At 39.5% G+C, this 27,995-nt stretch overlaps 1 protein-coding gene across 2 annotated transcripts; it reads left to right on the forward strand.

The window, feature by feature from the left end:
- Window positions 1-71: 71 nt before the first annotated feature.
- On the forward strand, window positions 72-26,605 carry RRN3 (RRN3 homolog, RNA polymerase I transcription factor). 2 transcript variants are annotated; one of them, XM_068524075.1, is made up of 18 exons: window positions 72-196; window positions 1,478-1,583; window positions 3,040-3,096; window positions 7,843-7,932; window positions 8,045-8,174; window positions 8,568-8,627; window positions 8,978-9,041; window positions 9,806-9,875; window positions 11,124-11,222; window positions 13,262-13,354; window positions 14,355-14,493; window positions 15,693-15,823; window positions 17,273-17,403; window positions 18,356-18,540; window positions 19,561-19,669; window positions 22,265-22,417; window positions 23,691-23,778; window positions 24,680-26,605. In XM_068524075.1, the coding sequence occupies exons 1-18, from the start codon at window positions 108-110 to the stop codon at window positions 24,839-24,841; spliced, it is 1,956 nt and encodes a 651-aa protein (XP_068380176.1). In that variant the 5' UTR covers window positions 72-107; the 3' UTR covers window positions 24,842-26,605. The 2 variants fall into 2 exon arrangements, with proteins under 2 accessions (XP_068380176.1, XP_068380177.1); XM_068524076.1 differs by lacking the exon at window positions 3,040-3,096.
- The last annotated feature ends 1,390 nt before the right edge of the window (window positions 26,606-27,995 follow it).

A 27,995-nucleotide genomic window follows, 5' to 3' on the forward strand; every position in this document is an offset into this window, starting at 1 on the left:
GATTGGCTGAAGGCCGTCGCTCGCACACTCGTTTTCCGGGATGGAGGCGGTCCTAGAAGGAGCACGACTTCCGGCGTAAGGTGTAGTCGTCGCGTGTGTCTGGTCAGATGGCGGCACCGTTGCTTCACACGCGGTTGCCCGGAGATGCCGCCGCTGCGGCAGCTGCAGTCAAGACGCTGGGCGCGTCGAGGACCGGGTAAGAACCCAGGACGCTTCCTTCTGCGAGTCTGGGACCAAAGCCCAGGACCGGGATTAGGGGAGCGGAGCTGAAGGGTCTGGGACAGAGCTAACGGAGTGGGGTGGGAGCAGAGGGAAGAGGATCACTTCAGGTCCTCAAGAGTGAGTCCATGCCCCTTAGATGGGTAATAAAAGTGGGAGAGGGGATGGAAAAATGAACCTATTCTCTGTTCCACAGTCCCCCCTTTCTCCCCACTGGGTTCCCTTATAGCATCCCAGGCCTGGGTACTACATTCTGCTCCTTTATTCTTCCCTCCTGCTTCTTCGACTAGCTTTGGAAAGAGGTCCCTGGGTTATTTGGATTATTAGCCAGATGCTGCCACTGACGGAAAATTGCGTCTTACGTTTTGTTTGTTTGTTTGAAATTTGTTTTGACACACGTTTGTTTAACAGTGTTTATATCTAGCTCAGCTTTTAAAGCCCCTAACCCCCGTAAAACACTTCGGGGTTTAACTTAGACAGTCCTTAGCAGGATGCTATGTTTTTTCACTAATCTGCTTTGTTTAAAAGAAGCAAACTTGGCGGAACACTTGGCATAATATCATTCATAATATATTTTTTTAAGTACCTACTTTTGGCGTTAAGCATGGGGGACAGTATATCAAAAGAGACAATGTCCCTGCTCTCAACAGACCTTCAGTCTAAGGAGGGAAAGACAGTAGATAAGTAAACGATGATTTCAGATAGCGGTAACTGCTGTGAAGAAATAAAACAGTGTGATGGTAGGGGAGAGGGAGAGGATGGGTACTTTCGATTTCTGATGGGGAAGGTCTCTGACATTTGAGCTTCAACTTAAATGAAGACAAGGGTCCAACTACGTACACATCTGGAGAGTGAGTGTTTCTGACAGAGGGAATAGTAAGTAAAATGGGAATCTGCTTGGCAGGTTTGAAGAACAGAAAGGACCCTGGCTGCAGTACGGTAAGTGGTTAGAGATGAGGTCAGAGAGGTAGGCAGGGGCCAGATTAATGTAGGACCTTGAAGACGATAAAGAGTAGGAAACCTTTGGAGAATTTAAGCAAGAGAGTAGAGTAGCATGATCTGTCTTAAGTTTTTGAAAGATCATTAGATCACTGAATGAAGAATGGATTACTGGGGGACTCAAGTGGAAGGAGGGAGGCCCGTTAGGAGGCTTTAGCAGTAGTCCCACTGAATGATGTTGGTTCAATAAGTGTTGGCTATTATAGCTTTTATTTTTCCCTGTCATGCACTTAATGGCTTAATAATCTTGGTTCCATAGGCTTTCAGATATGCTTGCCTTAGAAAATGATTTCTTCAATTCTCCCCCAAGAAAAACTGTTCGGTTCGGTGGAACTGTGACAGAAGTGTTGCTGAAGTACAGAAAGGTAAGAGATGATAATGTGAAGTTTGGTGGGTTTTTTTCCCAGCTTTATTGAAATGTAATTGATATATTGAGGTTTGATTTTTGCTGGTCGGAATACAGTTATAGCTGTTATACTAAAAATCAGTAGACAAATAAAATGGATTTTAGATATCAATATTGAAATCAAATAAATTTAACAACAGCACGGTGCTGTCAGTTCAAAATTAGAGTAGTAACCCCTTTGCTGAGGTTTCACATCTTCAAGTGCTTTATTTACCTAGTGTTTTTTAAAATCTGCAGCAAATAGTAGAATAAAAAACCATTAGCTCGAAGCATTTTATTTCTTTTTTAATAAATTTATTTATTTAATTTATTTTTGGCTGTGTCGGGTCTTTGTTGCTGTGCATGGGTTTTCTCTAGTTGCGGCGAGCGGGGGCTACTCTTCGTTGCAGTACGCGGGCTTCTCATCGTGGTGGCTTCTCTTGTTGTGGAGCACGGCTCTAGGTGCGTGGGCTTCAGTAGTTGTGGCACGTGGGCTCTAGAGCGCAGGCTCAGTAGTTGTGGCGCACAACTATGTTGTGGCTTAGTTGCTCCTCTGCATGTGGGATCTTCCCGGACCAGGGATCGAACCTGTGTCCCCTGCATTGGCAGGCGGATGCCTAACCACTGCTCCACCAGGGAAGTCACGCATTTTATTTCTTTTTTTTTTTTTTTAATTTATTTATTTATTTATTTATTTTTGCCTGTGTTGGGTCTTTGTTTCTGTGCAAGGGCTTTCTCTAGTTGCAGCGAGCGGGGGCCGCTCTTCATCGCGGTGCGCGGGCCTCTCACTGTCGTGGCCTCTCCTGTTGCGGAGCACAGGCTCCAGACGCGCAGGCTCAGTAGTTGTGGCTCATGGGCCCAGTTGCTCCGCGGCATGTGGGATCTTCCCAGACCAGGGCTCGAACCCGTGTCCCCTGCATTGGCAGGCAGATTCTCAACCACTGCGCCACCAGGGAAGCCCACGCATTTTATTTCTTAAGGAGTTACCAAAGCATTGCTTTGGGACAATAAACCAGCTCTATTAATGGGGATTTTTTTTTTTTTTTTTTGGCTTTGTTTTTGTGTTAGTTTAGAAGTGATTCTGCTGTATCTCAGCAATGGTGGGAAAATATGCATTACTGTCTATTTTTATATGTAACCTGCATTTATATCCATATATATGATTGGATAGTATCATGGAATATTGACTATCATATTCAAATGTAAGTACACAAGTATAGCTAAATATGAATGGCCTGTTGTCATTTTCTTTTTTCCAAGCCCCCTAGCTACACTAACATGAGTTTTAAAATTTTCGTAGTCAGGATTTTATAATCTGCAACTGATATGTGTATGTTACAATGTTCTTTTTGTATAAGTTAAAAATCCTGCTGTTGGTCTTTAACTGGAAACCCAAGCAAGGAAAAATTCATTTTTTTTCCCCCCTTCTCATTAAGGGGGAAACAAATGACTTTGAGTTGTTGAAGAACCAGCTGTCAGATCCAGAGATAAAGGTAATTAATTTTGTGTTTGATTATTAGCAAAGTTGTTGCCACTTTGTAGAGACATTGGTTTGCACTTTTGGTCCTATTCCGTTCTCTAGAACTTGCTCTATGATCCTTCTTTAATGGTTCTCAACCAGGGGCACTTTTGCCCCCGAGGTGATTTGGTGATGAACTGGAGACATTTTTGATTGCCACAACTGGGAGAAGGGAAGAGTGCTACTGGCATCTAGTGAGTGGATGATAGGGATGCCGGTAAACATCCTACAATACACGTGGCAGCCCTTCACAGCAATGAATGATCTGGCCCCAAATGCCAGTAGTCCTGAGGTTGAGAAACCCTGCTTTAATTTTTCCTTTTTAGAACCTTTCTTCTATGCTGCATGCAACTCTCATGTCTCTCCAGTGCTAAAACAACAAAACAAAACAAAAAAACAACAAAAAATGACTTTTCTTTTAAACTACTACTCTTTCAGTGTTTTTGGAAATGGTACAAGGTATATGCCTGTCATGTAGTAACAACTCAGTAAGTGTTATTTCCCTTTTCTTCCTTTATTGCCCAATTTTGGAAAGAATAGTCTATTACTGTGGGCATTGGTAGTCGGATTGCCTGGCATTAAAATCCCAACTCCATTGTTTCCCAGTGTGTGATATTGGGCATGTTGTTTAACCTCTTTTCCTCTGTTTTCCTCCTTGTAAAACCAGAGAAATAAGAGAAGTACTTTAAATGTAGCTGTTTTAAGAGGATCCAATGAGTTAATATACAAGAAGCATTTAGAACAGCCTCTGACTCAGAGGACTTTGTAATTGTTAGTTGTTGTTCCTGTTGACAGTCTGCATTTTCTCATTTCTCATTCATGTTTAAATCCACTGTTAAGTCCACTGCTGTATTTACTATGACAGAAGTTACCAGTGATTTCTTACGTGTTGATTTCAATGGACTTTCTTTTTTTTTTAAAGCCCCATAGTAATTCCTTGTAGCAGTTTATACAGTTGACTACCCATTTCTTAAAACCTTTCCTTCAGGACTTCCCTGGGGGTCCAGTGGTTAAGACTTAACGCTTCCACTGCAGAGGGTGCAGGTTTGATCCCTGGTTGGGGAACTAAGATCCCGCATGCTGCGTGGCGCGGCCAAAAAATAAAATAAAATGAAAAAACAAAACAAAAAACCCCTTTCCTTCGGTTTCTTTGATCTTCCTGTCTTCTTATCACTTATCTCTAATCATTCTCTTGACAGGTTCTTCTTAAATTTGGCATTGATTGGATTTCCAAACTTAACCCTTTCCTCACTTTACAGATTCTTCCTGTGTGTTTTCCTTATGCCCTCATGGCTTTGAAATTTATCTGTGTCCTGATAACTTCCAGACTTGCATCTATAGCTCAGATTGCTCTTGTGGGCTCCAGACCTGTTTCTTTCTTTCTTTCGTTCTTTTTTTAAAATCTTAAAATTTTAATTTAATTTAATTTATTTTTTATCGAAGTATAGTTGAATTACAATGCTGTACAGATGTCTAAACTGCCAGCCCACAGGTGTTAACCAGTGCCCTGAGCTTAGCATTCTCTCTCTCCCAAACCCACTTCTGGAGCTTTCTTCATGTGCTTAAATGATTTATTGCTTATCTCTGTCTCAGCCTAAGTCATCTCTAAAGCACATTCTAAACATGTCATTGCCCTACTTCATGCCCACTGAAGAATAAAGGACCAGCTTCTTAGCATGGTCTGCAACAAATTTTCAGTGTTCAGTCCCACTAGATACTTTATTTCTTAAATTTGCCATTTCTGTTCATCTTCAGGGCTTTGCATGTGCCTTTTTTTTTCTGGCTGTAAGAGGTCCTCTGTATCTACTTTGTTTGCTACCTATTTGAGCATGGGCTCTGGTTACATAGTCTCCCTCCCTTACTGGCTTTGTGACTGAGGGCAAATTACTGCATTTCAGTGCCTCAGTGTCCCCAGCTATAAAATGGGAACCAATGGTAGTACCTATCTCATGGAGCGGTTGTAAGGATTAAACGAGTTAATATATGTTAAAGTCTTAGAATAATGCCTTGCACATAGTTAGTCTTATATTAGTGTTTACTATTATTATTATTACTGTAATTATAAAACTCCTACTCTTTGAGATCCAACTGCAATATCATCTTCACCAATGAACATTCTCAGGTTCTGTCTAAGCATATGGTTGTTCATTCAGTCCATACCCTACACTGCCAGCAGATCTTTCTAATTGTAAATTTGGCTTACAAGGACTTCACTGATTTGTCTGGCCCCTCTTTGCTCCCCAGATTTATCTGTTGGCTTGCTTGCTCACGATATAGTCCAGCCATACTGAACTACTTTTGGTTTTCTGAAGACATGCTTTTACCTCTGTAAGGTATAGAGCCCCCAAGAATACTCACTCTGTTTAAAGACAATGGAAGCATCACTTCTTCTTTAAAGCTTTCTTTAAAGACCTGTGCATTCTTCCACAGGTATGAAGAACCACATTCTTTGTGTTCTGCTGTATTTTATATCAGCACATCTCCTTGGGATTTTGACAGACCAAGAGTCACATCATTTGTGTCCACATTAGTTCAGAGGAGTGTTAAAATAATTTGTTTCTAATAATAGTTCAGTACTAAAGCACCAAAGTCTCTGACTGGTTTACTTTAAAAAGTGGAGCAGTTTAAATGTTGTCCTTATAATTTTGTTGCACTTGTTTTAGTGGAAAAGTGACAGGATAGAGCTAACTTATTTTTATTTGTGTGTAACTTAGCTTGTCTTCTCTGTTTCAGGCCTTGTTATCCTTAGTGACTGTGGACATTATGAAGTTACTGTAGTGCAAATGAGTTGCGACTTATTTTATTGCCAGGTTACTTAGGGTTCATCAGTAAATAGTCAGTGTCATTGAGCTTCGTCACATAGATAATGCATAGGAAGCACTCACTGGTGAACCGGTGGGGAAAAGGTGGGGAGCTCCTTCATGTGGAGCAAGGCATTGTGGGAAAGTGGGCAGAGCGTTGATCTAGGCGGACAGGTTTTTTTTTAACATCTTTATTGGAGTATATTTGCTTTACAATGGTGTGTTAGTTTCTGCTTTGTAACAAAGTGAATCATCTATACATATATCCCCATATCTCCTCCCTCTTGCCTCTCCCTCCCCCCCTCCCTATCTCACCCCTCTAGGTGATCACAAAGCACTGAGCTGATCTCCCTGTGCTATGCGGCTGCTTCCCACTAGCTATCTGTTTTATATTTGATAGTGTATATGTGTCCATGCCACTCTCTCACTTCATCCCAGCTTACCCTTCCCCCTCCCCGTGTCCTCAAGTCCATTCTCTACGTCTGTGTCTTTATTCCTGTAGGCGGTCAGGTTTGAACCTAGTTTTTTACTGGTTTGGTTGGGCAAATTGCTTATTAATCTTTCTTAGGCTCAGTTTCCTCAACTGTAAAATGGGAATAACAGTAATCCATTTGCAGCATTGTTAGGATTCGGAAAAGGTATATATGTACGGTGTTGAGCACCATGCCTGGCACATGGTGTGTTCTCACTAAATGACACTCCCTATAAGTAGTCTATTGCTGTAGGTCCAGCCCTGTCTGCTAATAGTTCATCACTGCAGGTTCAACACTGTCTGTTTGTAGTCTGTTGCTAAAGGTACAACACCATATGTCTCTTTCCCCTACTGAGTCTTAATCAGCATTAACCATTTTCTTTCAAAAATTAGGGCCTTTTTTTTTTTCTTTTTTGGCTGTGCTGCCCAGCTTGCGGGATCTTAGTTCCCCAACCAGGGATTGAACCCGCACCCTCAGCAGTGAAAGCCACTGGACCACCAGGGAATTCCCCAAAATTAGGGGCTTTAATTTTTTTTCTTGTATATGCTGTATATATGCATGAATACAAACAGTATCTTTATTAAATATAACTGATATCTTATTCTCTACATGACTTCTTTTTTGTATTGCTATTTAGGTTTTCCCATGTCACTAAAAGTATTATGAATAGTAATTTTATTGTCTGAAAAATATTTAATGGGGTAGTAGAACCATCATTTATATAGAACACATTTTAATTCATTTAAACCCATTTGAAGGTTGGGTTAAGAAAAAGTTACATTTATTGATGACTCTAGTTAATCAGCTTAGATGAATGTTGTCAACATGCTTGCAGGTCAGCATGAGTATAGAGGAAGTAGAGGTACCTGTTGGTCCTTGTGGTCTTAGAATATTTGAATCTGTTACAATTCTTTAGTTTAAAGAAGTCCCAGGTGTCAACATTTGAGGTGTTCTTACTTTTCTAGGGCAAACAGAAGTGATTAGAATTAAGTATTGCATTTGATTCTTTTTCCTGTATATCAGTTATTATATTACTTTAAAAAAAAGGAAAATTTATTGTAACATCTTTTTCCATTTTGATACAAACTAAGAAATTTTCATCCCAACTTTGGCTTAAGTCCAAGTTTGTGACATTTTTTTCCCCCAATTTAATTTTTTTTTTTTTTTTTGATGTGGGCCGTGTTTTTTTAAGTCTTTATTGAATTTGTTACAATGTTGCTTCTGTTTTATGTTTTGGTTTTTTGGCCACGAGCCATGTGGGATCTTAGCTCCCTGACTAGGGATGGAACCCACACCCCCTGCATCGTAAGGTAAAGTCTTAACTACTGGACCACCAGGGAAGTCCCTAAATATTGTTGATAGATGATCAATGCCAGATAGATATCATTTCTCTGTTATTTGAGAGAATTTGTGATTTTGAAAGTACTTTTCTTTGTTTAACTTAAGGATGACCAGATCATTAACTGGCTACTGGAATTCCGTTCCTCCATCATGTACTTGACAAAAGACTTTGAGCAGCTTATTAATATTCTGTTGGTAAGTTCACCATTTATTTCATCAACTATTTTATGTAATTCAGTACTTCGAAAATAGTATATATTGTATCAGTACAATGTTCCTTTTGTCTTTCTCTCCCTCCCACCTCTAGAGGTTGCAGTGGTTAAATAGAAGTCAGACAGTGGTGGAGGAGTATTTAGCTTTCCTTGGTAATCTTGTATCAGCACAGACTGTCTTCCTTAGACCATGTCTCAGCATGATTGCTTCTCATTTTGTACCTCGTAAGTGGCTGCTCTTTGCTTGCTTTGATTCTTATTTTTTTAAATATCTCTATTAAAAAGTTACCTTCCCACTATATTTTGGAGATTATGCCATCATGGAAGATTCCAGGATGCTTATTGGCAGCAGTTCTGGTACATGTCTGTCCCCTATAATGACCTCTGTGGAAGTGTCTAGATTCATTTGTTGCTATGATTTTTATGGATTGTAATTTGCTTTATTGAGCTTCTGACGAAGTCTTGGAACTCAGGGATTTTTAGCTATTTAAACCTCCTGCCCCCATTGTAAATTTTATTGTATTAAGTTTGGACAATGGAAAAATCACTTTTTTATGTAGCTGTTGATTGTTTAGATCAATATTAGAAGAATAACATATTTCCTTTTTTCCTCAAAAGCCCGAGTGGTCACTAAGGAAGGTGACATAGATGTTTCGGATTCTGATGACGAAGATGATAGTAAGTATAAAGAGGATTAAAGCAAAGACTGCCTCCTGTGTCTTAGTGAATGCATGCTGAATGCTACAGTATCCTGGCACCTCCAGGACTTAATCTAATATGTAGACTGCAACAAAAGGCAACCTTGATGGAATCGTTTTGTTATATTTAATGTTAACGTGCAATCAATTGCCCTTAATGGCATTATTTATAGTCTTCATTGATAGTCGGTCATGGAGAAAACTCTTGAAATTATTATTTTGCTGACAAATGATTCAGTTTTGGTTAGCAGGCATTTTTAGACTTAGGTAGATAATTGTTCAGTTTTCAGTTTTATCTTGATGCTCATACTCTCCCTTTTCACCTTGTAGATCTTCCTGCAAATTTTGACACATGTCACAGAGCCTTACAAATAATAGCAAGATATGTCCCATCGTGAGTATACTTTGGTTACTTATTTTGAATTGTGGTGTTTAAGTCTCAAGAAAATTATGATCGGTTAGTAGAAAATTGTAAAATGTTCATAGCATCAAAACTGAAGTTATATGCTGCATATTTTTTGTATCCTGTTGATATCACATCACATTCTACAAAAAATGGCATTTCAGTTCTCTATTCATTGCCTTTAACTATTCTTCAAAACTTGTATGCAAATTCTCCCCTCCAGCTTTTTATGGTGGTTGGAATTTTGCTTTTATCTTCGACAGACACGATATCCAAAACTTTTCAGTGAGAAGCCCCTGCGTTTGTGTCATGCCATATGAATAAAAATTAGTTCTAAGAAAATCTTTTAAGGTGTGTAGGTTTCTTTTGGAGGGGTGAACTTCAGATTCCCCCAGTAAGTTTAGCAAATAAGCTAACTTTAAAAAGTCCTAGTTGATAATTTTTTCTCCTTTTTAAAATATATATGTGCAGTGGGAAGTGTTTAGATTTTAAACTGAAGCTCTTCATTAAACTTCTGTGGAAAAAAGGATCCCCCTTTAATTTGCTGTTGATATCAAACTTAATAGAAGCTTATTTTTCCCTGAGTTGTTACAGATTTTCTCTGAAGCCATGCATTTATTTTCAGTTCCAATTGCTTGAAGTGAGAGTTACCGTTTGCCTCCTGTATCTATATTTGCTCTTAGAATGGAAATGTTAACCTTCCAAGAAAGTCTGGTTAACATGGATTGGTTGCATGTTTTTTCTTTTTAAAATAGAACACCATGGTTTCTTATGCCGATACTGGTGGAAAAATTTCCGTTTGTTCGAAAATCAGAGAGAACGTTGGTAAGAAATCTTTTCATGGGGGAAACTAATGGAAAAGTTGTTTTTTGTGATTTAGTTTTAAGTGAGTTTTGGTCTTTTTCTTAAAAGTTGTTTTGTCTGCTGAATTTTAAACTCAAGACTAAGAATTTGACTCAGATTCCTTTCTTAGCAAGCGACTGACTGAGGGTTCTCAGTGCCTTTTCTCTTATTCCTACGTGCAAGTCAAAGGCAGAGTCCATTTCAGAAATATCTAAATAGGCTTAATGCTTACACAGATGGGAATTACTAGAAAATAATAGTTCATTTACTACCAATTATAAACATGCTTTATTTGAACATGAAGGCAGAGCCTTCTATAGATGAAGTCTTAAGTTTTTTGTGTAATATTTAGATCATCTGTGTAACTTTCAATAGTGGTTCCCTTTTAAGCATAGATTATTTTTTCCTAAATGTATTACAGGTATTAAATAAGGAGTTAATAACTTTTGCTGCTATTTGTGATGGTGTGCTTCAAGTGGAGTGTTACAAATTGTATCTCTTATGAACGTAGTTGCAAAAATTCTCAACAAAATACTAGAAAATTGAACCTAACAACATATAAAAGGAATTATGCACCATGATCAAATGAAATTTATCCTAGGAATGCAAGGTTGATTTAATACCCCAAAACCAATTAGTATACTGTATCAGAATAAATGATAAATACCACATGGTCATCTCAATAGATGGAAAAACGCCAAAACCCTTTTATGACAAAAATAGAAGGGAACTTTCTCAACCTGATAAAAGGCATCTATGAAAAATTCACAACTAACTTATATGGAATGTCTATACTAGGCAAATTCATAGAGAAAGAAAGTAGACCAGTGGTTACCTAGGGCTGGGAGGAGGTACATTATTAGAAGATACAAGGTATTTTTTTAGGGTGATGAAAATGTTCTAAAATTGATTATGGTGATGGTTACACAACTCTGTGAATATACTAAAAACTATTGAATTGTACACTTTATAAATAGGTGAATTTTATATGAATTATATCTCAACAAACCTGTTTTAAAAACATTGTAGAAGTATACAAATCACAAATTTAATTTACTGGGGGTAATTAAATTATACTAATATTGTGTGTATAAACAGTGTCGTTTCTATGTTGCTTGATAGTCTTTTCTGTTTGAATAGTTGAAACTAAAGATTGTGTAATTGATGTTTTGCTTGCATAATTATGAAACATTTATTCTCTGTTGAAATGTTCATCTTTTTATGTTTTAGGAATGTTATGTTCATAACTTACTAAGGATTAGTGTGTATTTTCCGACCTTGAGACATGAAATTCTGGAGCTCGTTATTGAAAAGCTGCTCAAGTTGGACGTAAGTATTGGGTAATCTGTTTTTCTCTTTGATTTTTATTTATTAAATAATGTTATAGTATTTGTTATAATCATAATATTTGAAACAGTAGTAGCAACAGTGGAAAAAAATCCACAGTTCCACCTTTGATTCATTTCTTTGAACATTTCTTGAACATTTCTTTGAGCGTTGATGTGCTGGTGTTTATAGACAGTCCCATCTCTCATGGTTGGGGAACAAGGCATTAATTAAATAGTCACGTAAATGGAAAAGTACAGTTGTGGTAAATGCTGTGAATGGAACACATGCGTTATGAGCTAGAAAACCTGATGTAGTCGGAAGAAGTTGGGAATGCATACCTAAGGAAGTTATTTGGGGATTCTTTATACTTTTCTTAAAGAGGCTTGCAATAAGCTGCAATGGGAATGAGAAAGTGATGGATTCTGGTGACACGGGGAGGAAAGGTCCTTGAGACTGGATTGGAAGTAGGGGAGTAGAAGGTAAGGGAAAGGAACCCTTCAAAAGTAGCTCCCTGTGGAATGAAAGTTTGGTGTTGCGGTAACAGTAATAAGAAACGTCAGGAGGAAGTTGCAGGATGATGGGTTCCACTTTGGATGGATTGAGGTGCAGGTGGGGAGCTAGATGGAGAATATTCACCAAGCAGTTGTAGCTGCAGGTAGGGGACTGACAATGAGGCCAACAGGAGAGAGGAAGTGAGATCGGAAATGAGAGGAAAACCAAGAGTCTGGACACCCAGGGAGGATCTGGAGGGAGGAAGGCTTTAGTAGGCGGCATAAGATGTTGCTGACCTTTTTTTTTTTTTTTTTTTTTAATATTTTATTTATTTATTTATCATTATTTATTTATTTATTTTTGCCTGCGTCGCGTCTTAGTTGGCAGCATGCGGGATCTTTGTTGCGGCATGCGGGACCTTTTGTTGCAACACGCGGATTTCTCTCTAGTTGTGGTGTGCGGGTTTTCTCTCTCTAGTGGTGTACAGGTGTTCTCTATATAGTTGTGGCACGTGGTTCCAGAGTGCGTGGGCTCTGTAGTTTGCAGAATGCAGGCTCTCTAGTTGAGGTGCACAGGCTCAGTAGTTGTGGCATGCGGGCTTAGTTGCCCCGTGGCATGTGGGATCTTAGTTCCCTGACCAGGGATCGAACCCACGTCCCCTGCATTGGAAGGCGGATTCTTTACCATTGGACCACCAGGGAAGTCCCCTATTGCTGAGCTTTTTAAGGAGGATGAGAAAAGCAAAGTCCTTGGGTTTGGTGTTTAGGAGGTAGTCTGTTGCTGGAGAGAGCATGGATGGATAGGAAGTGGGGCTGCTAGAGACCTGGTGAGGGTTTGTGGTGTAAAGAGGGGATGAGGCGGGGTGAGAGACATGTTTCAGGGTTGGGGAGACTTGAGGTTTGTGGACTAAGGAAATAGGAGTTGATGGGAAGGACATTGATTCTGTAGGAGGTTTAGGAAGGGCTGGAGGTTGGGTGGGCTGGCACGTTGCTCACTTGGAGTTAAACCTCTCTGGTCAACTGCATACATATATGCTTATGGAACATTTTAGAGTATATTTAGGAAGAAGGTCATTTATAGACAGTTGAAAAGGCATGATATGAGTGGTATGTTAAATAAGATATCTGAAGGGTTATATAGCCAAATAAATATTCATTAATTCAAAATTGATTGCATTTAATAATTTTCTCCTCAGTTGATTGATGATATGCTTCTTATACACCATGCATGTGTCTTGTGCATAGTAAGAGTTGGAATAAACGTTGAGTTTGTTGAAGCTACCTTTTTTAGACCAACATAGCACAGTTCATATTAATTTTATGTACATATGTAATACAGGGAGCTTAATTTATAATCTTGTAAATTTCTCCATGACCCAGACCCATTTATAGGTTTGCATTGTGATTGTTTATTGAGTTACAGTGCTATATAGGGTGCTAATATGGACATCTTTAAAGCATGTGTATCAGATGAATTTCAAGTCCCTGAATAATGTAGTTATATTTTAAAAGCTTTTATTCTTTTTTTTTTTCTTTGTTGTAATGTAGGTGAATGCATCCCGGCAGGATATTGAAGATGCTGAGGAAACAGCAACTCAGACTAGTAGTGGAACAGATGCCACAGAAGGGCTCTTTAATATGGTCAGCATTTATTAATGAAATCAGTCATACGCAGTTCACAGTCCCAGAGGGTGGGAAGAAACAGCTAATGGCTTCTCACCTTTTTCAAGGCTTTGAATTAAAACAGTAGTTCAGCAAACTTGAAAATGATTTCTTAAATGAGTAGTTTGCTTTTTTGTTGCTTATTGACTAGTAGAGCTTATTTCCAAGGCTTTGAATTTGGGTTTGGTGAAGTATGTTTCATTTTTATTCTTCTGTTTGTTCTTTGTTTTTGTAAACCACATATTGCTTGTGAAAGAGTGATAAATGGAAAAGCATACCAATGTAACTTCTGTGTTTTACAAATTGTATACCTTAATGCAGTGCTTCTCTACCTGGGGCAGTGTCTTCGGTTGGGTTCACCGGGAGGAGAGCCTGAGATGGGGATTCAGGTGCCCCTGGGACAAAGGGTGTGAGGAAGCTGGAAAAGGCAGGGGAAGGAACTAAGTGAGAGTTCGGTCTCAGTTGGAAAGACGCTACAGCCTGATCCCCTGCAGAAGCTCTGGAGCATGAGTTGCAGGATAGAGTTAGTCCTGCCTTGAGACCAGAGAGATGGCCTCCTGTGACCTCGTGTCAGTCAGTTCTGATGGGGAGGGAATGGGAGCAGCAAGGGCATTTCTCTGGAGAAGGGGGAGAAGCTGTGAGCTGTTGGCAGCCAATACTCATAGCAGCTTGGGGACGGGTGCCCTGTCCTGGGAAAGGAAACTGGCACCAACAGTGGGTGCCAGGAGCTGGGGGAAATCTGCGATGTTTGCATGGCCACACTGTAAATGGGTGTCTAAATGAGAATCAGAGGCTGAATCTGTGCTTCATTTTGAATTCCACGGGTGGTTCTGATTCACACCTCTGGTTGAGAGCCCCTGCCTGGAAAGGTCTTTGTGTATTTTCTTTTATCTTTTAAAGGAAACGATTACCTCAGAATTTTCTCACTAAACTACTTTTACTGAGGCTTTTAATGTTAGTTTTTACTTTACTTTCAAAGGACGAAGATGAAGAAACTGACCATGAAACAAAGGCTGATCCGGGAATGCTTGATCAGATGGTCCATCCTGTAGCTGAACGCCTGGACATCCTGCTGTCTTTACTTTTGTCCTACATTAAGGATGTCTGCTATGTAGATGGTAACAACCTGTAGTAGTCACAGTAACCGCTGCTTTGTTGAACACCTACAATGCACTGTGCTGGGTATTTTTCATACTTTAGTACTGATAGAAATCCTGTCAAAAAATCACTGTTTTGAGTATGAGGAAGAGAAGGTTTAGAGAGATTGTTACTTGCCAACATGACATAGCTTGAGAATAGTGGGACCGGGATTCAGGCTTAGTTATGTTTGTCTTCAAAGCGCTTGATGATATTTTCACTGATTACTGTATTGAAAGCTTATATATGGAGCTTGGACAGTTTTAGGCAGACCTCAAGTTCAAGACATTTAAGAAATGGTATAGTAGACGTTGATACATGGTACTTGGTGTTCCGTATTGAATTTAGAGAGTCTAGGTAACTTTGGTTTTGCCAGGTGTTGGTGCTGTAGTGAACAAATTGATATGCTTCTTGTCCTTACAGAATTTTTAGTCTAGAGGCTTTGCCATGCCACTCAGTTCTATTATTAGGGCTTGAATCTGAATTAATATGTTACTACTTTAACTTTTTTGCTGTTATAAAAATAATACATATTGATTAGAGAAAATTTGGAGAATACAGGAAAGGATTTACAAAGTTTATACAGCCACATTCTTACTATTTGGAGAACCATTATTAGCTTTTTTTTTTTCTTTTCTGTTTACATGGGTATATGTGTTTTTCTCAGTGGATTTGGGGATCACACTATATGTAGTATTTTATAATCTTCCCTTTTCACCTCTTGGGAACATTTTCTCATACCATTCACTGTTCTTCTAAAATAGTTATATGGATTTAACTGGTTTCTTATTTTTTTTCTCCCCCTGCTTTTTTTGCCATTATAAGTAACAGTATAATGAACATCCTTGTATATATATTGTCAATTATTTGCTTGTGATAAATTTCTAGCAGTAGAATTACTGGATCAGAGGGCTTCTGCTTCTAAATGGCAGTTTTACAATGTGTGGCATCACAGTAGTGTGTATGAGATGAGAGCCTGCTTCCTTGCCAGTGCTGGGTTATTGTAATTAAAAAGGAAACTCTGTACAAAATAAAGATGGCATTCCCCCCCACCCCCCCGTAGCTTAATAGATGATGTATGTCTTAATGGTATTGTTTGCTTTTTACAAATTTGGTAAATGAAACTGGTAGCTTGAAAATAATGTCTTTATAAAACTGAAATGCCAAATTTTCTTCGTAGGTAAGATTGATAACAACAAAACAAAGGATTTATATCGAGATCTCATAACCATCTTTGACAAACTCCTGTTGCCCACGCATGCCTCTTGCCATGTGCAGTTTTTCATGTTTTACCTCTGTAGCTTTAAATTGGTGAGTATGTCATTCACATTATTGTAGCTTATTTTATTCTTGCCCAGAATTTTCCCTTAAAAAATGGGGGGTGGAGGGAGGTGTGGAAGAGAGACCGTGAGGTATTTCTTTGTCTTGAGCTCATTTTAGTTAGTGCCCCTGATGAAATAACAAGCCCTTTTCAACCCACGGAAGGAGCAGAGGGCATTGCTGCTGCCTGTCAGCTTAAGCTGAGTGCTCTGAAAATGTCATCCTGCATTTGGTCCACTAGGTGGTGCCCTTCCCTTTAATTCAAGCCTTGATTAAAATCTCATAAGGCATATTTAACTGTTTATTTTCTTTATTCTCTTTCAGTTGATCTTAACTAGCCCAAACTAAATTTTTAATCTAGGGTTTTAAAACTTCAGACTTTGTTTTTCTATTTTGAGAACAAAGCAAAACAAAAGAATACAGGACTCTTCTTTGCAACTATTTTGTAGCTTCCTAGAATTGTCCAGGAGAGTATTGGTCATGGATAGGAAGGTTAAACTCAATCTGCCCCAAAGCATGTGTTAGTAGCTTTTGAAAAGAGCTATTTGGGAGAAGTTGGAGGTTGCAGCCTTTGTTGAAAAGAGGCGAATTGGTCTGTTTTTTTCCTACAATTAGCATAATTAGTCAAATGCCAACTATATTTATTTATTTAAAAATATTTATTTATTTATTTTGGCTGCACCGGGTCTTCGTTGCAGCATGCAGGATCTTTTAGTTGCGGCATGCGGTCTTATATTTGGGGCATGTGTGCTGGATCTAGTTCCCTGACCAGGGATCGAACACGGGCCCCCTACATTGGGAGCTCAGGGTCTTACCCACTGGACCACCAGGGAAGTCCCACCGGCTATACTTTAGTCTCTCTTTCTGGTTAAGTTTGATATGTGCAGTCTGAAAGGTACTGCAGAAGGAGTTCCCATGTGAGCGTGGTTAATCACTGGTTTCCAGTTATGGCTAAATATCAGAAGCACTTACATAGCTTTATTTATTTATTTTTTTTGGCTGCGCCACTTAGCTTTTGGGATCTTATAGCTCCCTGACCAGGGATAGAACCTGGGCCCCAGCAGTGAGAGCACCGAATCCTAACTACTGGACCACCAGAGAATTTCCGCTAACAGAGCTTTAAAAATTGGTGGATCCCAAAGCCCTGTCACAAATCTGTAGGGTTCCAAAGCCCTGAATCTGTAGGGTTGATTTTGATGCTCAGCTAGTTTTGGGATCCATTGAATTATTTGATGCTGTGGAACACCTTTTGTTTTTAGTAGCATTATCTCAAGGTGTTTTAAAAATAAGAACCATGATAACGTATCCATTATTTATCTAGCAGTATAACTGAGATACTAGAACTTTCCCATATTGGTGAGTTAAAAATCTTAGGATTCTGATCGCCAGAATATCTTAAGCATTAAAAAAAGATGAGACCAACACCTCCTCTTTTTATAGGGATTTGCAGAAGCATTTTTGGAACATCTGTGGAAAAAATTGCAGGATCCAAATAATCCTGCTATCATCAGGCAAGCTGCTGCAAATTATATTGGAAGCTTTTTGGCAAGAGCTAAATTTGTTCCTCTTATGTAAGTAACCTAATTTTCCAAGTGCTTTTCATATCATGCTTTAGAAAGTATAGTATTGTCTCAAGTCAGAGAAATATCTGCCTTATTTTTTTGGTCTGTCTTTAAAGTGAAAAAATCTGTTGCCCCACTCTATTCAAGATGTTTATATTTCTGAGAGGCAATTTCAGAATAAAATGTTTCCTTTTCAAAATGTAAAACCTCACGTGAAAAGCTTTTGTAATTTGTTCTGTATGGTTGCACTTGAATATGAAGATCCATTGGTCTTCATGGATGGTGTACAGTGTTGTATACTGTTTTGATTCTTTTTATAGGTTTGTCATTTTTCATTTGCATTCCGAATCAATTGTATCTGTTAAAGCTGAAGAAAAAAATCCTTTTAAAGGTAATAGATCTATTTAGGAGGCCAGCTCTGGGCCTGTTTCTTCTAGTTATCCATGAAGATATCTTTGGACAAGGATGCTATTAAAAACCCTTTCCTGACAGCTAAAAGCTATCTGGCTGTTCTGTCCTAAATTGTTGACCATGGGATTTCATCAGAACCCCTTAGGGAATGGTGAGGTCAACCAGACTGTCTTTCTCTTGTAGGATGTGGGTAAACATGCCCTGCTCTTTGGCCATATTCCCCCAAGAGGGCTGGGAGGCCATCGGAGAAGCCCTTCTGAGTTTATGAGGAGAAACTGTTCTCCAGCTCTTGGGACTTCAGCATTCTTAGGGGCCTGCCTGTTGTTCCTAGGAGGTCCATGTGCTTGAGCTTGTAACTGGAAGGCTGTCTTTCCACCTGCCTACCATTTTCTTTCCTTTCTTTGCTTCTCCTCTGTGCCCATGGGTGATAGATACAGAAGCCAATGGACAGACTTTTCTTAGTTTGTAAGGAGAGGCAATTGTGTGTTCTTATGTCATTCTAGTTTTTTATGAAGCAAGTGAAGTTGACTTGAATTTTTCTTTTCTCTAGTACTGTAAAATCATGCCTAGATCTTTTGGTTAAGTGGCTGCACGTATACCTTAATAACCAGGATTCAGGAACAAAGGCATTTTGTGACGTTGCTCTCCACGGACCATTTTATTCAGCCTGCCAAGCTGTGTTCTACACTTTTGTTTTTAGACACAGGCAGCTTTTAAGTGGAAACCTGAAGGAAGGTCAGTGATGTGGGGTTGATGGATATGAACTGGATTTTCCTTTTAAGCCCCACTTCTGAAAAGATGTGGGGTTTAAAAATAGTTGTATGAACTCTAGTAGGACAAGGTTTTATCACAATGTAAGTAAAATCGCTTTTTTTTTGGTATAAATAAATGGTAAGTGTCTTGGTTAAAGGGTACCTCTTTCTTGTAAGCCATTACATTATGCCATTTTTAGTAATTTTTATCAAAATATACATCAAAGAATCTCCTAACAAAAGACACTTAGGCACAAGTTGGTTTGCTTGCCTCTTAGAATAAGTGTGGTGTCTTTAACATAGGAGAGAAGTATATTTATCGGTTCCAAGACACTAGTATCTACCTAATTTTTCCTTCTACCTCCATAGTTTTTTGTAAACAAACAAACAAAAAAAACCCTGAAATACAAACAACTAATGCACACTTGAAAAACATGCTCAACTTTACTGATAACTTAAGACATGTAAGTCTCTCTTGGTTTTGTTGGCTGTCAGATTGACAGATTGTGTGTGTGTGTGTGTGTGTGTGTGTGTGTACATATGGAATTCAAGAAGGAGAAATTCCATATTGTACAATCATTACCTCTAAGGAATGGAGAATCACTGTGTTGCCTCAGCTTCTTAATGATTCCATGATTGTTAGCAGAAATCATCACACAGTCGTTTCCCTCTGTACACTCAGCATGTGCTGAGGTTGCTTATATCTGAGTTCCAAATTGTCATGTAAGGTTATTGCCCACTGGGAATGTATGTTTACTTCCTGAATATTTAAAAGAATAAACTCTTTTCTTTAGAAAAGTTGGTTTGGTCATAAATACATATGGTTAAGCCTAGTGATATTCTTTGGGCTCTACACTGTGTGACTGTCTACATGGACCTTTAAAGCATTTGTGCAAATACCTTTTTTAAATTTATTTTTTTTACTGTATAAAATAATAAGTGCTGCTTAGACTGTTGTGTTTGTACCTTTTAAAAAAAAAAATCTTTTGTTTTTTAATCAAAGGTTTGAGGTACCTTCAAAGTCTAAATTTTGAACGGATAGTGATGAGTCAGCTAAATCCTCTGAAGATTTGCCTGCCCTCGGTAGTTAACTTTTTTGCTGCAATCACAAAGTAAGTGATTTATGCTTTATTTGTGGAAGTTATTTCAAAGTGAATTTATGTTAGTATTAGTATTGTAAAATTCCGTTAAATTTCTGTGAAATTATTTAACACAATTAATAGCAAAATCATTTAAAAACCAATAACCCAGTACTTGTGGAAAACACTGCATTGAAGGTATTGTTTTTATACTTTGGTTGCACTGGAAATTGCTACTACTTTTTAATCTAAGGAGGATAATTCAGCAGAAGCTTAGGCACTTTGAAGTAAGTAAGGCAGCTAGCAAGCTGAGAGGTACAAACCACAGATGTTTATTAGAGTGACTCTCATAATGGTAATAAAAATAGACTGGACATAAGATGAACATCCAACAATAGGAAGTTGGTTCATTGAGGGCCTTGTGGCTACAGCTGATGTGCGTAGCATTTGTGTGCCCAGCACAGTTCTGATAAGCACTCTGCATAGAACTCACTTAATCCTCATACAATCCTATGACTGTATTATTAATCCCTATTTATAAATGGCGAGATGGGGGGCACAGAGAGATTGAATGACTTGTGTGGAGTCATGGCTAGACTGTGGCAGAGCTAAGGTTTGAATGCCGGCAGGCCGGCTCCTTCGTAAGCATTCAGTGAATTATTTTGCTTCATGTAGAAAGTGAATTGGAGACCTTGGGTATCTTATCATGATATTGAGGGCAGGATCATAGCTTAAAATCTTTAACAGATTGAGCTATTAGAAGATAAGAATAATTTCTGCATCCCTCAGTCCCCTTTAAACATCTTGTTGCTCTCATTCAGCAGGCTTATTTTTCCTTTGCTGGCCATCTAGTTCAAGGTATTCTCTCTCCCTCAGATCTCAAAAATGGTAGTAAAGAATTAAGATAAGAACCCAACAAGCAACAGTGTCCATTGGGTGGACATTTCCAGCACATCGCGGGAAGATAGGAAGCAGCTGGGAGAGTAGGACGGATGGAGCAAAGCAGAGGCAGCTGCCCATAGAATATTCATGGGGTGGGAGTAGAGGGCTGCAGCTGAGGAGCAGACTGGTCAGAGAGGCTCTAGATCTGGGGTTGGGATTAGCACGGAGGTTAGTAAGACGTGAGGCGAGAGTGAGAGGTCGAAATAAAGGTCTGTGTCAAGGAATTTATGTATCATTCTGTAGCTACTGCTTCTGCTTACGTAATGGTTATTGAGTTAACCATATTGAATCATATAGCTGTATTTTGATTTTGACTGCTGCGTAATGTTCTCATAATTTTAAAACATCGATTCTTTGTTGGGATTTAAGCTGTCTTCCTTTTTCAGTGTGGGTGCATGGTTGTGTGTGTGTCCTGGTACACAGGCACATACTTCCTGTCACCCAGAAGTGCAGTTGCTGGGTTGTAGGAGGTGCACATCTTCACTTTTACCGGATATTGCGAAGTACTCCAGTGTGGTTTGGCCATTTAACACCAAGAGTCAAATGTGATCCTTGGCTAATGGAACAGAAATGAACATATGGTGCTTAAAATAGCAGTAGTGACCTGAGAGCCTGAGAACAGATACCTGAATGAGTACCGTGGGAGGGAGGGTGGGAGGGGGAGAGTTGGCAAAGGTGAGCTAAATCCTCCTCTGAAAGAAGTGGCCCAGTGAATGATTTTTGAAGTTCCTAAGTCATAACCACCAGGGAGATTGACAACATAATGGTCCTGTTGGGCTTTGTTTTTTTAAAATTAATTAATTAATTAATTTTTGGCTGCATTGGGTCTTCGTTGCTGCGCACGGGCTTTCTCTAGTTGCGGCGAGCAAGGGCTACTCTTTGTTGCAGTGGGAGGGCTTGTCATTGGGGAGGCTTCTCCTGTTGTGGAGCACGGGCTCTAGGCATGTGGGCTTCAGTAGTTGTGGCTCTCGGGCTCTAGAGCGCAGGCTCAGTAGTTGTGGTGCACAGGCTTAGTTGCTCCGTGGCATGTGGGATCTTCCCGGACCAGGGCTCAAACCCATGTCCCCTGCATTGGTAGGTGGATTCTTAACCACTGCACCACCAGGGAAGTCCTGGTCCTATTGGTTTTTATCGCAAGTTTGTCTGTGCATTTAACTGTTTTCACTCACTATGCCTTTTCTTTTCTTTACCATTTTCTGAGGTCGTGATTCAGTAAACCCCATGGCTCTCCCTTAGTACCCTCCTTAATTTCTTCAAGAGCCAAGTGTCTCCACCAACAACCCATATCCCCTCTCAGTGAATCCTGAATCCCTTTTTCACCAACCCACTAATTCTTACAAACAGTAAAAAATAAGTAAAGACAGCTACATAATTCTGTAAACTAAAAGAATTACCGTGAATGCATTAATTTTTAGTGAGTTGTGCCTAATGAGTAATCTAAGCCCACTCTCATATTCTATAAAGTGATAGCGCATTTTCTTTCTCCTTAGCTAACTCGTAAATAGTAGGCCCAGAGGACTGTACCCTAAAAGCATTACTTTCTACTTTATGTTATTTTTTTTCTTGTAGTTGTTATGTTCAATAAGATCTATATAGTCGGGGTAGTTGTCACACACGAACAGGCGTCTCCATGCAGAGTAATTCCAGCACATTAATGCCTCTGTCTGTGTTGGTTTTATTCCACAGCAAATACCAGCTTGTCTTCTGCTACACCCTCATTGAGAGGAACAACCGCCAGATGCTGCCAGTTATCAGAAACACTGCTGGGGGGGACTCAGTGCAAACCTGCACGAACCCACTTGACACTTTCTTCCCCTTCGATCCTTGTGTACTGAAGAGGTAGGTACACTTAGACAGTCGACCTTTCGATGGTGAATTTAAGTGCAGTGTGTATGTGCCTTTACCAGGATTGGGATTTGGGGTTTCTTTGTGGTGAGTGGCCCTTCTGGCCGTTGATAGGGTCTCGTGGTCTCCTTGCGTGTTTTCCAGGCCCAGTGTGGAGAAGCCTGTTAAAGGCTGCTGAGGGTCGTGGCACACGAGGGCTTGCAGGTCTCTCCCTCAGCAGGAGCCCAGATTGACACCAGGAGGTTTTTGTTTTTCTTGAAACCTGTTGGTTTAAAAATACAAGAGGCTGGGGATAGAGGTACCTGGATAGGGAGGATGCTGCCTTTTCTTGGCTCATAAATTTCTGCCAAATGACTTGTTCCTTCTTCTAGAGACCACATCCCATACTGTTGCACAGGATAAGCAAATGCCAAGTGATTTATCTGGATGGGTAGTTCTGGAAAACCTCCAGGCCAGTCTTAACTTCAAATGTATATATATATATAAGGAAGCAGGATTTCTGCTTATGACAGTTTGTAACTAACAACACAATGATTTGGGATTATCTGGTCCCCCAAGTCTTGGTTGACTGAAACCAGATTGGTCTTTTTTCCCAGATTTATTTTATTTATTTATTTATTTATTTATTTATGGCTGTGTTGGGTCTTCGTTTTTGTGCGAGGGCTTTCTCCAGTTGCGGCAAGCGGGGGCCACTCTTCATCGCGATGCGCGGGCCTCTCACTATCGCGGCCTCTCTTGTTGCGGAGCACAGGCTCCAGACGCGCAGGCTCAGTAATTGTGGCTCACGGGCCTAGTTGCTCCGCGGCATGTGGGATCTTCCCAGACCAGGGCTCGAACCCGTGTCCCCTGCATTGGCAGGCAGATTCTCAACCACTGCGCCACCAGGGAAGCCCCCCAGATTTATTTTTAGTAAATGACTGTAAGAATATTAAAAAGGAATTTCCAGAATAATATTATTTCATCTTCATTTGGACATATTATAACTCACTGTTAATCTTTGCAAAGTTGAGAAGTAATTTCACTTGAAAATGAAAAGTTGAGAAACAGTAGGTGTAATACTCCATCTTCGTGAGTGGATGAACTCTTACAAAGAAGGAGCCCCGTTAGTTACAGAACCTACATAGGATATTTTTGGACACTATTATTATTTGAGTGATAGTTTTTACTTCTTCATTTTGGATAATGGGTCTTGTGAGAAAAGAGTTATATATGTGGTGACCTTTGCTGTAGTATTTAATTTGATTTTGAAACCTGATCTTCTTGACAGGTCAAAGAAATTCATTGATCCTCTTTATCAGGTGTGGGAAGACATGAGTGCAGAAGAGCTTCAGGAGTTTAAGAAACCCATTAAAAAGGTAAATTTGTGATTCAACATACTTTCTGGGAATCTCCTGTGTGGTTACAGAGCACAGTCAAATAGTTAATAGCAATGTTACACTTGAAAAATAACTACATTTGTTCATTCTGCCTTTACAGAATTCCAAGCCCAGGTTATGTTCTTACAAGAATAGTGTTTGTTTTTTAATGAATTGTTCAAACCAGACACTTCTCATGCTGACTTTGGGAAGTGAAGGGTAATTAAAAATCAGCCTAACACATTTAGATCTCTACCACTTGATCGTTACCACCAAGTAACAGTCTCAGATTTACTTACTGTTGAAATGTTCCCAGAAGTTAACATTAATTTTGTAGGTTTTCATGAACAGGTGGTGAAGATGCAGGTCTGCAGCATGTCCTCCAGTGCGTAGCCATGGAGCTGAGGCAGCTGTTGCCAAAGGAGAAAATTAGAATCCAATAATAAAAAATGTCACCATTTGTTTCTTTGTGGCGCATTCATTTCTATATTAAAAGTCAGCTTTAATGTGCCTGTCTTCTTTTTCATAAGTAATCATTGGAAAGCTCTTTTTAGTTTTATTCTTTCTTTAAATTTTGTGTTTGAGGAGGATGGTCATTCATTCATTCATTCACATTATGTTAGATTGAGCAAGAATGACATATCATGTTACCTGCCCTCCTTGAGCTTAAAATCTGTTTAAAAAAAAAAAATCAGACTTTAAATAAACACTCACAGCATGGATGAGCCGTCGTGCGGATGGTTCGTAATAAAGAAGTGTGCATTGGGAAGCTCTCGAAATTAAGATTCTTTTTCTTCACCTTTGTCTTTCCAGAAGTAGCACGTTCCTGAGGAAAGGGATTCTTGAAAGCATTTCAAACTGCCACTTGTGATCTTGTGGATAATCTCTGTTCTTTGTGCAGGAGGTGGTGGAAGATGAAGAAGATGATTTTTTGAAAGGTGAAGTTGGGATTACACCGAGCTCCTTTGATGCGCATTTCCGCAGTCCTTCAAGCAGTGTGGGCTCCCCACCTGTCTTATACCTGCCAGATCAGTCCCCCATGATCACAAGGATTTGTGATTGAGACTGACATTCCTCCCGTTGTGCCCTTCACTACCAGGGTTCGTACTGTTTGAGCATCGTGTTGAACTAGAGCGAGTACATGCTTCAGGCATCTCACTTTCAAGTTAGACTTACTCTAATGTCTGAACAGACATGGTTGGGTTATTTGTTTTGTTTTTGTTTTTTCTGTTTTGCTCCTGTACAGACAAAAGGAAAAGACAGAATATCATGTGCAATATTTTATGGTGGAGTTGATGATAAGTGTTGAAAGCTTGGCTCGTTTGTTTAATGTATACATTTTTTTGTTACTGCTTTTTGACATAATTATTGTGAAATTTCTAATATCACCAACAGCCTATTTCAACAGATTGCATTTTTAATGAGGTTTTTGTCAGAGCCATACTTACAGGACTTTGTTGATACGATATCTTTTCATTGAAAAATCCTCAAGGACACTCTTTGAAGTCTTCAGGATGAGTTTCTTTTGGATACGCTGTTTCCCCTCTGCTGTAACTGTATTTGTGTTCTGGGGTTTCGGTGGGGTGCAGAGAGGATAGCAGGAAAGTGTGGGGAGGTGGCCAGGGCTGGTCCTGGATGCTGCAAGTTGGAGCTGGCACTGAAGGAGATCTCCAGGGACTTCAGAAACCAATAAAAGCCTAGAGGGACGAGAGAGGATTTCAAGAAACAGAATCAGACACATCATACATTTGTGAGTGTAAAAATGGGTTTAAAAGAAAAAAGGAGTTCCGGGTAAATGTAATTCACATTGACTGAAGTGGGGTTGGACTTCTATAAAACACAGCTCACAGTGCTGTACCCTGACACTCCCAGAAGTGCTGTCAGAACTGGAACTACTTGTAGTGGAATGTAATATTGGTCATTGAGAATTTCTTTGTCCAAAAGTAGGGGAAGAGAGGGGATTTTAGGTTATTGGTGGAATGGTTTCGCTAGCAACAATAGGTCAGGGTTACAGCTACACTCCCTGTCTACTGGCTGTTCGTACCATGGATTCCAGCTCAGTGAAATCCTCCTCTGGCGAGGCTCTTTTTGTATTTTTATAACTAAACACAGAGAGAGGAGTCTAAACAACCTCGCTGTATAATTTGTGCAAGCGCTGCTAGTCATTTTGAAGCTCCTGCATATTTTAGCTTCATTCCTTATTTGTGTACTTGTTATTTGTGAAAATGGACACTTTTAAATATATTTATTTTTCTGTCACTTTCCTATTCTTTATTTAAAGGCAAGTGATATTTTCTTGATCACAAATATTTTGTAATGAAATAATTTCTCTTTCCTAGGGCTTTGTATGCTCTCATATATTTACATTGATGGCAATGTAGAGTTTGAATTTCAGTCTGAAAATATGTTTTTAGAAAATAGAAATTTTTATTGTTTTAAAAAGTTTTGGGTATTGGTGATTTTCTTTTGGTGACTTGGTGGAAAGTCGTTTGAGAGCCTTTAGGTTCTCTGTTTTTTTAACTGCTGACAAAAAGGTGGGATTTTTGTATAGTGGATAAAATGAGTAATTGAAAATGTGTCCATAGAAATTAACAGTAAGTGGGGTCTTTGTGAGTTGAGAAGTAGTTTTAATGTAAAGTATTTCGACAAATAAGTCTAAAATTTCAAAGGAGTTTGAGAAAAAAAAATACTGTGAAAATAAAACAATGACGTGGTTAATCTGGAACTTTTGTTCTTATGCCAATAAAGGGAGGTACCCCAGTAAAGAAGCTTCTCATGTAAATGTTCTTTGACTCCTGTGTTTTTTTTATTTTATATTTATTGATCTACTGTATTAAAGCACCGTTTTGCAATAGAAAACTGCAACTGAGACTGTACTTAATTGATACTTTATTAGAGGCAAAAGTATTGCCAGTGTGATTGCAAGTACTCAAAAATAATTGCATACTGGTGATGAGAATGGCTTCCAGGTGCATCTGAAGTGTCTGTGACTTTCCTTGATCACACCCAACTGGTCCAAGGAAAACAAACACTTCCAAAAATTTACATGCTTTTAAGGAACATCTGTGCAAAAAAAAATAGTTGTTTAATCTCCTTGGGAATTATATATGAAAACAGGATTTTCCTATCCCTCTTACTCAAAAGCGGGTTTTCAACTGGGATAGGAGTTCCAGGGTCCTTCATTTTGTTTGTCTGCTGTGGGCAGGTCTTCTTTAATGAGAAGTGGCTAATTCATACAAGTGTGAAAGGACCAGTGTCATGGGTGTCAGACCTGTCTTCTCTTTCTAATCGGCTGTGTGACCTTGAGCAAGTTACCTAGCCTCTCTCTGAGCTCCACTTTGAAAATAAGTGGAAATTACTAATACCTACTTTATAGTTGTGAGGATTTGATGAAAATGCACGTAAAGTCAGCTGTTTGGTTATCTTGTGAGAAAGTCTAGTTAAGCTGGAAGCACTTTCATGGGAAGGTCTTTTCAAGGCAAAGGTAACTTCCGTTTCACCTGTATTACCTACTTGGTAGCAACTTAAACAATCTCAACTGGAGGGGAAGGGCCAGAGGGCCCCACCTGCCAGGCAGTGCTTATTACAGCATCCTATAGACATTCTAATAGGTTTTGCTCTGTGTGAAGTGGGGCCTCTTTTTCGTCTCACCAGTCTTTTGTAAAATTATTTTTGTTAATGTGGAGTTGGATCTATTTGGGTAATATTTCCAAGTTTTAGAATAGCTAAAACTATTCTAAACTCAGCTAAGGTGAGAAGTCTCACGCCAGGGTACCTGTCCTCAGTAGGGTCTGTAGGGTATCTTGCTGATCTTTACTCCCAGGGTTCTTAGCCCACCTGTGAGTGCCTACTGAATGTCAAGCACCAAGTGTTATTAATGATTTCTGAATGTGTGGGGCTAGCAAACTTTAGGCTCCATTTTCCCAGTTTAAGACAGGTTGTGTTTACTATTAAATACAATCCTATGGAGCAGCACGGCAGGTTGGCAAACTCGGAAAACTTGCTCAAGGTCACTATGGGAAGTGGTACAGCCGTGATATGAACCTAGGCAGGCGGCGACCCCAGAGCCCGCACTCAGGCCAGGTTGGCTGAAATGTGAGCCTGGCCCTGAGGGCAAGGGCCCTCGCGATGAGCGCAGCTCCTCCTTCCTCACGCTTTCAGAACTACATTTCCCAGCGCCCATAGCGGAGGCGGGCCGCTCCCTCCTGTTTGGACTA

Source organism: Eschrichtius robustus, chromosome 16 (genome assembly GCF_028021215.1).
Source record: "Eschrichtius robustus isolate mEscRob2 chromosome 16, mEscRob2.pri, whole genome shotgun sequence".
In the NCBI taxonomy this organism is placed as follows: domain Eukaryota; kingdom Metazoa; phylum Chordata; class Mammalia; order Artiodactyla; family Eschrichtiidae; genus Eschrichtius; species Eschrichtius robustus.